Source organism: Gracilinanus agilis, chromosome 1, assembly GCF_016433145.1.
Source record: "Gracilinanus agilis isolate LMUSP501 chromosome 1, AgileGrace, whole genome shotgun sequence".
NCBI lineage: Eukaryota > Metazoa > Chordata > Mammalia > Didelphimorphia > Didelphidae > Gracilinanus > Gracilinanus agilis.
Window position 1 is genome coordinate 141,379,171 of NC_058130.1, and position 15,136 is coordinate 141,394,306.

The 15,136-nt window shown below is 34.1% G+C and overlaps 1 protein-coding gene across 1 annotated transcript in view; it reads right to left on the reverse strand.

Annotated features, from left to right (window-relative positions):
- The window catches only part of RAB11FIP3 (RAB11 family interacting protein 3), a 169,926-nt gene that overhangs the window by 34,892 nt on the left and 119,898 nt on the right, over nucleotides 1–15,136 (reverse strand). Inside the window, exons 5-6 of the mRNA XM_044657590.1 lie at nucleotides 13,886–14,032; nucleotides 2,160–2,195 (exon numbers count right to left, since the gene is read on the reverse strand). Coding sequence (XP_044513525.1) covers nucleotides 2,160–2,195; nucleotides 13,886–14,032 — 183 coding nt within the window. The remainder of the gene's footprint in view (nucleotides 1–2,159; nucleotides 2,196–13,885; nucleotides 14,033–15,136) is intronic.

Here is a 15,136-nt window from a genome sequence, read left to right on the forward strand (position 1 = left end):
GGTCTTTCATTCACTGAAGTAATATTTATTTATTCTTCATTTATAATTTGGAGGCAGTGTGGTACAGTAGAAAGAATGCTGAACTTAGAACTGCAGGACCTGACTGAATTCCAGCTCCATCATATAATATGGATTAGTTTCCCCATCCATAAAGTGAGAAGTCTCTCTAGGCTGAGATTTATGATCAGACATTCATAAGGCTCTGTCAAAAGCTATCAAGCAAAAATTACACTGCTTTGGTTCCATCAATTTCCATTTCAAAAAATTGAAGATTCATGGCTGTCTTAAGGGTTTCTATTGTCATCTGGGCTAATGGATGGATGAAGAAGAAGTAGAAACACAAATCTATTTCTACACAGTCTGCAGATCATCTATCCAATGAATACTTATTAAGTACCTACTATATGCCAGGCTCTGTGGATAAAGTTAATAAAAAGAAAGACAATTTTTGCTCTCAAGTAGCTTATGATCTGGTCAGGGGAGACAACACACAAAAGGAGGCAAGAAAGTGATGATGGTTAGAAGAGAGAGACACTAAGGGGAAGTTGGCATAGGGGTATCTTGTTCCCTGGAGGTAAAACCAGGCAAAGCAGCAGATTCAAAGTAAAGTAAGATTAAAGTCCAGGTTCTGCCCTCAAAAAAAAAGGCATTAGGAAGAATACTCCTTCCTGCTAACCATCTTTTTATTTGTTCATTAACATCTTTCCCACAGAGTAAGTAGTGGACATAACTTAATTGAATGTCATTTCTTTTTACCTTTACTATTTGTGGACAGTTCAGATAAAAAGAGATGACTGGTAATGGGGAATGGGAAAAGAAAAGTGATTGAAAATATGGCCAAAGCAAGGTTTTCAGATAGTCTTCAAACTGTAGTTCTTTCTACTGTTCTAGTCCCTTCTATCTATAGATAACAGAGTTTCCTATTCACTTTTTTTTTTAAACCCTTACCTTCCGTCTTGGAGTCAATAATGTGTATTGGCTCCAAGGCAGAAGAGTGGTAAGGGTGGGCAATGGGGGTCAAGTGACTTGCCCAGGGTCACACAGCTGGGAAGTACCTGAGGCCAGATTTGAACCTAGGACCTCTTGTCTCTAGGCCTGGCTCTCAATCCACTGAGCCACCCAGCTGCCCCCTCCTATTCACTTTTAAAATGTTTGTAAGGATTTAACTTTTTAGTGTTACTCCATTAACTAATTTAAATAAAACATGTGGTTTAATTTTCTTATGAATAATCAACTCTAAACTGAATAGTTTCTTAGGAATGCTGAGAGATGGAAACATCCAAAGAAATTAATCTCAACATGAAAATCTACTGATTACTTGCCTCTATGTTAGTGATGACTAAAGGAGTACTGCCTGATTTTTTAAAAAGACCTTAATGATATTAATTTTAAAATTAAAATATGATATATAGCCCCAATCAAACAATGACCATGTAATGTGAACCTGCTGAACAGTTACGGTAAGAAGGAATCAATATAAATATCATTGCTCATTATCAAGTAAAATGAAATCAAGCAAGAGATCATGGCTGATGGCCAAAGTAAAAAGAAACAGCACAAAAGAACATTCTAGGTTACATCTTTTTAACAAGGTTTTTCTCTGACTCAGTAAGTATATACCTGACAGAAATAGCCCTTATGGTAGTGAAGAAAGCAAGTCTTAGAAAGGCAGATAATCCTGAGATTAATATGAACTAAGAATGGAATGACATGTCATTCTAATGTCAAGATTTCATTTCTGTTTTCTATAAATAGCTCTTGGTGTACAGGTAGCAAACTTAAAGTTTTAATTCTTTAGACATGTTAAATTTTAAGGAAATTGGGAGTAAATGTTTTTGCTGCCATTTTACTCAAGAAAATGTTTTGCAACTGTTTTCCACTGCAACCAAATCTTATAACTCAAATAGGTATGCATATATAACTAAAATGAATTCAAGTCTAAACTGACAATATTTAAAAATACCTTTCAAAAGTTTTCCCAAACTAAAATAAAAATAAAAAATTAAACTCCATACATTTTAAGGCCATATTTAGTTTTCTAGTAGTTTTGGAGTAAGGAGTGAAAATATTTCTTTGAAAGGAGAAATTATGCACTTTAAATAACATGGGTTTTGGAAGAACTTTCTTTTAAAATGGATAATTATAAAGTATTTGCTTACCTTGCTACCTTCTTGCTGGAGAGTCGCTTATTTGGACTGTGCAATGAATAAAAACAACAGGAAAACAGAGTCAGGAAAACTGACAGAGAAGAGTAAAAGGAAACAGGAAATTCAGACTAGAGAGATATAGGGATGGGGGCACATCCTTACCAAAATATTGTAAACACAAGCATGCATTACTCAGCTTTTCAATGACAGATTCCATGCAAGGTCTTATGGCAGGACCACTCTTACTCTTTAATATAAAAAAACTTTAATATATCCTCTGAGATTTCTACAGTTATCACAACCATTAATGACTGGCTTATTTTGGTTCTTTTTTTTTTTTAAACCCTTACTTTCTATTCTAGAATCAATATTGTGTTTTGGTTTTAAGGAATAAGAGCAGTAAGGGCTAGGAAATGGGTCACACAGCTGGGAAGTGTCTGAGGTCAAATTTGAACCTACGACCTCCCATCTCTAAGCCTGACTCTCAAGCCACTGAGCCACCCAGCTGCCCCCCTTATTTTGGTTCTGAAATAATCAACCAATTTAGGACAGTTCAGTCTACTGACTTCATTAATTCATTTGACAGAATATTCAAAAAGTGCTTAGCTTGAAATCAAAGTCTTCCAAATATTCTGGCTGTGAGAAACCAGGTAATTAGAATGGATAACAGCACATAGTCTTAAAAACAAAAAGGTGATCCATGACTGGAGTGTTGTGTTTCAAATAACTTACCAATTCAGAAGAATTTTGTATTAGTTTAATTTAATCATTGGTTTTTCACAGTCACTTAGGATAACTCTATGATGGTTTTCTAACTGCAATTCATTTTTGTTACTTGGAATATAGGAAACAGAGCAACATAACATAACATGCAGTGAGTTTCATTTGAGCCGAACCTTGAATTTAGATTCATAACATAACATAACATTTAGATAACATGACAGTTAGAACAGTTGGTAATCTCCTAAAGACCATTATTCCCCTACTTAAACCAAATGACTTTGTGAGTCAGTTAAGAAACAAACTACCAGCATTTAAAAACTTACCTTTCCTGACTCTCCTTCCCTTCTAAATTTATCTTTTGCCATTTAACTACTAATATTCTACTGAGTGCTTTAACAATTAATGCTTAATATAATTGTAATAATTTACTAATAGGTTCTAATTCTGGTATGTATAAAAAGTCTATTATCACTAACAACTAGAAAGAAGAAAATCATGATTACTGATTTGAGTTAAGTTAGCTTTCCTGAGATTCATTTATATGAACAAAAAGACTACCATAAGATCTCACATCATTCTTTGGCTTAATTATTTAAGATATAATTGATCTATTTCATTTATAAAGATCAAGTAACAAATTAATTTGGAGGATTTACTTATGCCCCCCCCTTTTTTTTACTTTATATGCAAACTTTTTTACCAACTTGACTTTCACCAGCTAGATTCCCTAAATATAACTTCAGAAAAAAATTTTGTGTTATTAACCATTACTTCAGTAAATTTGATGCCATATCACTGAAAGTATTACTTGAAGCTGCAGTCCTAAATATGTCACTTTCAAAATCTCAGTGAAATGAAATATTTTCTGGAAATATCAATAAGATTAATGGTCTTCAGAGTCATTTTTTGAGTTTACACTAAGTATTATAATAAATCCTGAATAATATATGGAAGAGTTCAACTAAATCATACTTTTTCTTTCTTACAAAACTTGGTGAGATGGAATTCTGGCTTAGGACAATCATTTGTTTCATTTCAATTTTTTTAAGCATCTTATTCTATGTGCAATACACTGAACTATGTACAAAGGAGACAGAAATTTTTTTTAATGATCTCTTTTTTTAGGAAATTATAATCTAATATTTTTATCAATATCTTCAATCATAGGTATTCACTGGTAAAATGTTTTATTTCTTAAGATTTTATGATGACTGGATCACTAATCTATTTCCATGAATGAAAATGTTATTTTACCTAGGAGAAGATATGGTTGAAAAGAGTTCTAATGCAAGCTAAGTAAGATTAATTTGAAAACCAAATTATATTAAATTAACCCAATTTTCTTCTTATAAAGCTATGTTTTATTCTGTTTCTATTCCCCTTGGAGTTTAGTGAAGGTCTGTGTAAATAACTGAGTATTGTATATTTGTAAACAAATGGCAGTGATCATAACTATCTTGAGAGATAAGGCTCTAATTTCATTTTATTCCAAATATAGTGAAAAAATATAATTTTTTGATTATGCACAGCATAGCATGAACTTTAATTCCAAACTCTAAAGTATGAAATATAAAAGATTGCTTACATAATCATTTTCAAAGGTAGCTCACATATCTAGATCAAACATTACTAAATGACATCCAGCATAGTGGTCTGCAGGAAAAAGAACCTTAATACACCTTTGATAATTAAAACAAATGGCTAACTTCGTCCTCAAACCAACTGTTACAACTTATATTTTCTTGATTTTGGGGTGCACTTCCTTCCTTCTGCTAAGTCAATAAGTGTATGACTAACTAACTAGGCCATGTTACTTAGGGTAGACTTCATTGTAGACTTTAAGTTTGTCAAATTTGATTTCTCAACCTGTCTCTGATACTCACTAGCTATAAGGATCCTAGGTAAGTTACTTAACCTCTCTAAACCTTAGTTTCCTTAGCTGTAAAATGGGAATAATAGCAACATTTAATAATAGCACAGGATTGCTGTAAGAGTCAAATTTGTGTGGGTAAAGCCTCAGTGTTATATAAACATAATATTATTGTTTTATGAACAGTACTGGGGTAGGGATGATGTCCTCTTCTGCCTTCTATTTGTTTAATAGGTACCCGTATCCAGTGGATCAGATTCCCATTCTTTAGCCTTCAGATTTCTGTAAATTTCAAACTCTGAGGTCCATGCAAAACACTCATAATATAAGCAACCAGAATAACTGAGGGTTTCCTGATGAAAATATCAAACTCATAGAATTGTTGGAACTGAAATAGGCTATCTAAGCCAAACCTCTCATTTTATAGGCATACCCCAAATAAAGTTCCAACAGTAATGCTATTAGAACATTAAAGGGGACAGTTAGGTGGCTCAGTGGATTGAGAGCCAGGCCTAGAGACAGATTTAAATCTGATCTCAGACATTTCCCAGCTGGGTGACCCTGGGCAAGTCACTTAACGTTACCCCACTGCCTAGCCCTTACTGCTCTTCTGCCTTGGAACCAATATACTGTATTGATTCTAAGATAGAAGGCAAGGGTTTAAAAAAAATTAGAGATAACTTCTGCTATGACTTTCTTAACCCTGATGCTGCAATCTTTGAGATAACAGTATAATCCTGGCAATACAAGATCATAGATATGGAAACTGGAAGAAACTCAAGAGATCATCTACAGCTGAGTTAGAAATTAGGAAATTAAGGCCCAAACTTATTAGATGACTTGCCCAAGGTCACACAACTGGCAGAGCCAATATTCAGATTCAGATCCTCCAAATCCAGAAACTCTTATGTTATATAACCAGTTGTGTTGGCTCAGATCTCATTTCCAGCTACCTTCCCTTGTTCTACCAAACTGTTCTCCTACCTGGGCTTAACTCCAATTTTCCCTGCCTACCTTTTGGTATTAATGGTCTCCCAAAAGGGGACAGTATTATCTTTCATGGTCCCTGAACATGCTCCTCAAAATCCCAGCTCTACCTACTCAGGTTGGCTATTCCTTTGTAATTAATTACTTTCCATAATGCTCTATTACCTTCTGCTCTATTACCTAGTATCATTTTCCCCCCATTTATGCATTTATGTTAGGCAGGGTAATTCACAGAGAAATGTGGACCGTAAGTGTTAGGGTAGAAAAGTATCTTGCCTCAGGCAAGTACCTGCCAGTGGTGGGAATGGAACCCAAGTCTCCTGAATCCCCATCCAATACTCATCTCCCTATGTAACACATTGCCTCAATCTTCCCCTGGGTATGTTCTATTTCTATCCCCCAACAGATTTACTTTTTCTATAAATGACTAGTAAAAATGCCCACAAGCACTCCAATATCCATACTGTTTACACCCCTATTATCCTGCTATAGTTTTTCAACCCACTTTAAAAAATCTCTTCATGACTCTTCTTGTATAAATCATGGTATAAGAGTGAAGAATAACTTTAAAAAATCCTTGGGTGCTAAAGGCTAAGGGCTATAAATAATTAGGAGAAATTTATAAGTAAGGCTAAAATAGGAACTCAGACAAAATATTAGTATGTGATGTGGTCTGAATTTAATTATAGCAGTCTAGTTGCAACTAAAGATCAACAAATGAGTACACCTTTGCCTGAAAAAAATACATGATAGAAATTGCCTGAAAAATGTATTTAATATAGAAATTGGAAGTGCTTTCCAAGAAAGCCAAAAAGGAAAAAATATGAGTATATGCATATATATGATATTTGAGAAAGCATATTGGATGATTTCTAAAGTCAACAAGAATCTACTTTTATTTCAAACTCAGTGTATGTTGGTTGATTATGCTTGAAGAATATTCAGCATCATTAGCAGAAATGTTTTTGCATGCAAAAATCCAAATCTAAAATATTAACTACAAAGAAGTTATTTTTGAATGTGTGAAGTACCTGCAAAAGGAAACAGTCTAAAGAGATCTTACTTGGAAGGGTTAAGTCCTGGTGAATTATTGATATGAACTAGAGTCAGGGGTCAGAAATGAAAGAAGAAAATAGCTAATTCGTAAATGAAAGGAAAAAGAATTTAATCTGGTACCATAGATTTGCTGCTGAAACTCTGACTTTTTCTTTTAAACAAAGAGGTTAAAAAGTAAAATTAAATTTTTAAGGTACTTGACTAAAACCAAAGGTAGTTTTGGTAGTCTTAGTAAACCTAATTTTGAGTATAGAGATACCTTATTTTGCATGAGTATATTTCCTAGAGTTTCATGTAAACCAAATTTTTGCTAATAAAAATAATAACTAGCATTAATATAGTGCTTTAAGGTTTGCAAAGCAGTTAAAAGAATTAGCCTTATAATTTTGTTGTCTGTTAGCTAGCTAGCTACTTAAATGAATCCTATTCGGAAAACATATTTTTCTGTAATGTGAAGAATGAACCAGCTCACATAAATTAAATAACTCCCTAATTTATCTGGCAAGTCAGGATTTACTGACTCAGTAGGACAGTCTGGTAACAATTGCTATCCCCAATAACTGGGGGAAAAGCTAACCTTAGATTGCATCATACAAAGTATAATGAAGTGAGGATGAGTTTACTAAACACAGAACCAAGAACATGCAATGGTGCTGGGTCAGGTATAAAGCAAAGATTCTCATCACTAGTTAGGCTCTTCTCTTTAACTAGAGGTTCAGGAGTTCAAGTACTCATGAACAAGGAATCACAGGGTGCACCCTAAGTTAGAGTGAGGCTGCTATGACTGACATTTTGATCACTTTAAACAGACTATATAGGATGAGAAAATGCCATGTTGGGGGATTTAACAACAGACAATGAGCATGTCTCTTTCTCCTTAGAGAAACCAAATTGAGAAACCATGCCACTCACTGAACCAATTACCTATTCATTTCAAGATCATTCAGGCGAGCAGAAAGATCCTCAAGGCGGTTGATTTGTTTGTGGCACTGGCTACAGTAAAATTCAAATGTCTCATCAGTGAGAATGCTGTGCAGTTTCGCAGCAAGTGGGTTGGTACTAGAGAAATCAGAAGTGTCATTTTAGGAGAAGAGTTTGGACCAGTACAGTTTTATATCTGTGGCTTTCACAAGTCTGTGTCTGAAGACTAATGATGAAAGAGCGATAACATAAGAGCAATTTTTGGTAATTAAAATCATGATAGATATTCACTTTTCCCAATTGGAATTACATTCAACCTACGCTTCTTAAACAACTACTTTTTTGCACGGGGTGGGGGGTGGACAACATTATCGTAGGCATGTGGTATGTAACCTAGTTTAATAAGCAACAATGGAATTTATCGAAAATATTTGCCTAATTTTCACAAGTTATTGAAAATAAAACATTCTGCAGTTCTTCAACTTTATTTTTAAAAGATTTGGAAAGAAAGAGGTAGCCACTATAACCTACTTCAGTTTTGCAGTCTGATGTCTTTAACAGGCCTAATTATCGCTGATTAAATATATATTGGGTTTTTAAAAACCATGCCAACATGTACAGCTTCCGGATAGAAAAATCACCTTGGAGAGTGACATCAATAAACATTTTATTAAGCACCTACTATGTGCCAGGCATCAGGCTAAGTGCTAGGGATACAAAAAGGAAAAAGTCAATCCTTGTCCTTAAAAAGCTTACAATTGAATGGGGGGAAATACACACACACACACACACACACACACACACACACACACACACGTTATATAATGTACATATAAATGTACATACACATGTGCATATAAATATCCACACATATGTGTATGCTCACACATTTATACTTCAAGAGAGCAAGTATTTCACTAGTGCCAGTACTCCTTCCACTAAGGTACATGACCTTCAATGTAGACTTAGCAGACTGTCTTCCTGAATTGCTGCAATGAAAAAAAACATCACATTGGAGACAACTGAAATGACTAAATCCCCTGACCTGGTACTTAGGTTAGAGGCATTCATGGATTTTTATCTGGCCAACTTGATTGTGGCTGCCAGGGCTTGTATTCTACTGGTATGGCCTGAGAACACAGAGTTACCTCCACGCCATGAGGAGGCATCAGTGTGGGGCTTTGAGAAAAGATTGTATATGACATATAGGGAGAGACACATAAAACAGCAGCTGATATTTATCAAGGACTTGACAGTATATGAGAGCACTCATGTTCCTCATGAGAATCCTGGGAACTACTAAGAGAGGAGCCTGAGGTCATTCATGTAGAGCTGACAAAAACCTTAGAGGCCATTGAGTTTGATTCTCCCTCCTCCTCATTTAACAGATGAAGAAACTGAGGCCCAGGGGGGTTAACTGACTTGGTCAAGGTCATAAAGATATGTCAAAAGTGGGACTTGAACCTAGGTCCTCTCTCTCTAAGGTATCATTCCCATTTAATAGATGAGGAAACTGAGGCAAGGAAGTTAAATATCTTGGGTAACATCTCATAGCTAGTAAGTGGCTTCAATAAAAGATTAGCTTTGATAGAATGAATTTCTTTACTGGAAGTTCCCAACCTCAATGAAATCACAGGTCTAGATTTTTTCCCTCCAAGAGATAAATTTAAAGTCTTCCACTTGTGTTCAAAACATAGATTTCATATTCACATGATGAGAAAGGCAGAGCTGGCAGTAGCTGGTCAGAAAAAGAGCAGGATTTAGTGGACTCTATACGAGCCAGTAGTTTGAAATGGCGACTGAAGAGGCAAAATGTAATCTTAAGAGAAGGGTAGTTATGAGGATAAGGGAAATGATGATCCCACTAGAGTCTGTGTTGTTCAGACCACATCTGTAATACTGGGTTTTTGCTGTGATGCTCTAAGCCAGTGATGGGTAAACTACAGCCCACGGGCCAGATGTGGCCCCCTGAAATGTTCTATCCTGCTGTGTGACATTATTCCTAATCTGATGACTACAATGAGTAGGATATAATACAATGAAACTTCGAAAGAGTTGCCTTAGAAACAGACTGACAGATGAGCATTTCCTTTCTTTTGGCCCCTCTTTAAAAAGTTTGCCTATGACTGCTCTAAGCACCACATGTTAGGAAAGACATGCTCAGGGACAGTTCAACTTTGTCTTTCTATCTCCAGTACCCAGCACAGTGCATAGCACTTCATAAGTATTCAACAAATGTTTGGTGATTGGTTAAAGACACTGGGGATCTTGAGTCTCTAGCAGGGAAGGCATGGGGAACATGACAATCGTCTTCATGTACGTGGAAAAAAAAATCAACTTCTGCTGGGCCCTAGTGGGGAAGATTGAGGAACAATGAGGAGAGGCTTCAAGGAGCAGAGCTAGGATCAACATCAAGAAAAACTTCCAAAGAGTTCAAATAGAACTGGACAAAAGTGAAAGGGGTTGCCTTGTGAGGTAATAAGTACCCCTTCATGAGAGGTCATCAAGCAAAAACTGGATGACTGATATGTTGTAGATGAGACTGTTGTTCAGGTACAAGTCAGAATAGATGGCTTTGAGGTTCCTTCAACTCTCAGGTTCTGGTGAGACTAGTTCCAGCATCTGTCTGAGGGTCTGTTTTTCAAAAATCAGAAATGGGGCAGCTAGGTAGCACAGTAGATAAGAACTCCATGACAGGAGGACCTGGATTCAAATGTGACCTCAGCCACTTCCTAGCTGTGTGTTCTTGGGCAAGTCACTTAACTGGGATTGCCTAGCCCTTACTGCTTTTCTGTCTTTTAAGACAAAAAGAAAAATTTAAAAAAAAGAATCAGCCTAGTTAAGAAGATGACTGGCCATATCAATTAATGAAAATTGTTTGCTAAAGCACTGAAGGTTTTCAATCTTCATCAAGGGGAGGAGTACCCACACTAAGGAAATGGATCTTCTGAAGAAGTGAGTAGTTTCACAACTTTTTTTTAAATTAATTTTTCCCCCAATAAATAAAAATCTGCTTCCTCCCTCCCATTCATGTCTCACTGAGAAAGAAAAAGAAAACCTTTGTCACAAACATGTATAGTCAAGCACAACAAATTCCTGATATTGGTCATGTCCAAAAAAAAAAATATGTCTCAATTTATATTCTGAGCTCATTACTTCTCAGTCAGGAAGAGAATTTAAACATGGAAGTGGATTGTTTAATCATGAATCCTCTAGAACTGACTTACAAATATTTTAGTAGTTATTATACAAATCAATTATATTAGAGGTCGATAAGGGACCATTTTACCAATTCAATTACATTAGATAAAAAAGCAGAATGTTTTATTTCTAAGAATCATATGCTAATTACACCTAGTTTAATTTGAATTTTTATTCTTACAGAGTATGTTGATCTCCATTTGTCAATGGGAATTGAAAACTACAATAGAACATACCTAGACTATCCTCAGACACAATACCTTTGGAAGCCACAAGATTAATATAAATAATAGTTAATATTGAAATATAGTTTCACATAGAAGGTATACCTAAACAGAAAAAAAGGAAATATCACACAAGAAGAGAGTAGAATCAACAAATAGAAATAGGCTATCAAAATAGCAGCATATTTTACAAGATATATTTGATCTTTTAGTCATATGAGCTAAATGAAATTCTATAGTTTGTTTTATACTCTCAAAAAATATATAACAGAAGAAAAAAGGTTTAGAATCCACATGCATTAAACAAGTAAGACATGAAATCTGGACCATATTGCATTGTTATTTTCTCTTAAGTATGATAGAAAGGAATAATTTCTAGTGTTCTCTGAAAGGGCGTATATTGTGTCAACACTATGATAACTGGAATATTATTTTCAGCAACAAAAAGTGAAAAGATTATTTCAAGAAAGATCTTTATATCATTACATATAACATAGGGAAAAAAGGATAAAACTTATGTTTAAGATATTCCTGAACTTGAATTTACATTTATAGGCAATATTTTCAATCAAAAAAATGAAACTAATTAAAACTACCCCAAAAAAAGCAACATATTTACCTGGACTCATTTTAACATTCAAATTCTTAATTCAGTTCTATTTTTGAGTTATTATACATAGAAACAACTTGGGAAAGAAGAAAATACCCAATTATATTCATGGGGGGAATGACAGGGCCAAGTGAGAAAAGCTTCACTTTTCTTACAAATAACATTATAAAAAATTAAAATTTATTGTGTACCAAAATAAGACCAAATTGCATAAAATGCAAAAAATAACCAGAGAAAAATCTATGAGGTTTAAATGTAAATTATTCAGTTTAGGTCCATGATCATTCTAAGATTCATGGAGTTTGTATTATACTGTAATAGAGAAACAAAGTCTATGACATTTATTCTATTTGTGACCTGAAGTAATAAACCATCCCATTATATTGTCTTACATTTATTTTTGTTTAAAATGATTATGTCTTGATATATACAATTTAAAATATTTTTTTAAATTCTTACAATATTCTTTTAAACACATTATGAAATCTTATTTTTAATTTAAAATATCTCAATATTGGGGATGGGGGGAACACCATAATAGCTGCTCTGTGGCGTTTATGTTAAAATTCCTTAACTAAGCCTAGTACTCTATTATTACTCAGTTTCTTATATCAGGTCATAAAACCTAGAAAAGAATTTCTACAACTGAGAAAGGGAGAAAGGCAATAGAGCAATTTTCAAGTTTTTGCCACTTTTGAAAAGTAGAAAGAGGAGCTTCCTGACTCCTCATAGTCCCAAGTTCTCCCAGGTCTGCCCCTCCCTTACTTTATGCAAGTTATTTAATCCTCGGTGATGCAACCAGCAGAGCATTGTGGGAGATACAGGGGCTGAACTTAAAGGCCTATATAAAGTGCTGGTTAAAAGGTAAGGTTTCTTTATCTACTAGTTAAGGAGACTTCCATATGAATAATACCAAGTTTGTGAACAGTGAGCTGGGAGTTCTTTTTGTATATCTTTTTCTAAGCCTACAAAATTTTTGGTAGTGAAACAATTTTCTATCAGGCTACATTTAACAACAATATTCATAATCTACTCCTAGTCTATTAGAATCCATTTCAAGAGAGCAAAATACTACTAAGGAAATGGATTAGTAGTTAGGGATATATAGTCTCTGAAGGTGAAAGAAGAACAAAAAAGCTATCAATACAACAAATTTTAAAAGCCAAGGAAATTTAATGAAAAGTAAATGGAAAATTACATAAAGCACTACATTTTTTTCAGGTTTTAGATCTGATTCATCTTAGGACCTGGCAATAATGAAATTTGCCCTGACGAATAGCAATGGAAAAAAATCTTAGCCAGTAATGTTTCAAAATCCTATCAAAAACTTTTTTTTTTTTTGCTTAAAGTATAAAATACTGCTGTTACCAAAAATATAGAAGGAATAGGGAATTATGAAAGGAGAATTGATTTTTATGGACATGTTACTATCTTATGATCATACCAACTGCATTTTCTTCAACTCCAAAGGTACAAGGTTTATTATAAATAATAATAAGGGCCTGAGAACAGATGACAATGACTTTAAAAACAAAATGTTAGAACTCCTTATTTGGTCAAAAAAAGTAATTTTAACTACACATGTACAAGTCTTCAAAGATAGTTTTGTCCATATTATAAAATATATATGCATATGTATATAATATACATATATTACCTAAGAACTATTAATCATAAACTTTTGAAAGGTCATTCCTAGAATCCTAAAAGTATCAGGAATAAGGTTCATAGTCAGAAATAATAATAGAAAAAAGAATGGGAGAGATTATACAATGCTACTCTACCCAAAGAATCTTTATTAAATCCTCAGACAAAAACAAAAGTAGCTCTTCAGTAAATAGTTATAATATGATCCAAGATTCATTATTCATAAATATATGGTTTCAAAACAGTCAAATGCTGTCATTACCATATTTAAACCTTCATATTTTGTGTAAATCTTTAGATTATAATTAGATGAGTGACTCTTCTGTCAACTTTCACTCAGGAAAGTATCAATGTTTCAAAAAGTGATTTGGGAAATTACTCCATTTTGGGGCTTTCCCTTCTGACAAACCAAAAAGGTAAAGGCATTCCTGGTGATTAAAGACAACAATATCAAAAAAATTTAAAAGCACAAACACCATTACCAGAGGACATGTTTTACCTGGGAGAAAGAAAAGAACTGTTAAAGCCAGCTTCTCCGTTACACAAGTTGTCAGAAAACAATTCCGCCTCATTTCCTTCTCCATAATCTTCAAAATGCTCCTCACCACTGATAACAGTAACGATGGAGTGGTTGTTCAGGTCAGAGCTCAAGGATATGTCATGTGAGGGGGATCTGAAAGAGTCAAGAGTGAAAAGGCAGCAAGAATTATTATTCTGACAAGTACCCAACCCTGTTGGAAAAAGGGCTGGAGGAACATGGGCTTCTTAAGACAGAATTTAAGAGAAAAGAAAAATGGTTGGGAAGATCAAGAACCAGGCATGGATACAGAAAACTTGCTTAGAAAGGCATGCAGAGGTACCAACGTTAAGGAATTAGCCATCCATTCAATATGCTTTTCATTTATTGCATAAATGTTGCCTAATTAGTCTTTTAATAGCCCTACAAGGTAAACATCTTTGGGGCTCCATAAATCCAGTGTCATCATAAAATAGTAATTCTAATTGACACAATTTTAAAAAGATCTGAAAAAGAAGCACAGTAGGTTCAATGCTTGCTCAAGGCAACTGGTAGACTAGAGAAAAAGTTACAAACTATGCAATGTGTATCCACCATTGCTGCACATGAATTAAAATATTTCAGATTCCTTTAAAGCATATATTGTTATTAACAAATGATAAGGTTATGTTCAATTAACTTTTAGTACTTTGAAACCTGTGCTTGAATAAAGAAATCATGGATCCAAATATGATCACTTTGAAAATTTTATGAGCAATACTATTAAATATTCAATTTTCACCTAACTTCAAGCTGTCTCTTTGTCCAAGATCCTTACCTAAAAATATGCCGCTCCTCAGTGTTAACAAAGGAACAAGATGCTTGAGTAAAGGCCAGAGAAAAACACTCCACTTAAACATGTCATTTCCTTTTTGTTAAGATTAAGCATTTGTTTTAGAAACACTAGTTCTTAGAAAGAATTTTCAAAGGTTGCCAATATAAATGACTATTTAGTTACTAGTTCATAGTAAGACAGTGCTTCCCAACCTTTTCTAGCATGAGGATGGACCCCTTTATAAAATTTTCAATTATAAATATCAAGAGAAATAATGAAGTAACCATGTAAAATAATAAACTTTTAGATAAAACTCTTAGCATTTAAAAGTTTAAATGAATTAAAAAAGGACAAACAAGCAAAAAAAATTTTTTTGTTTGGGGCTTCTTTACCAAGTCAATAAAGTTGGGCTACCTCTG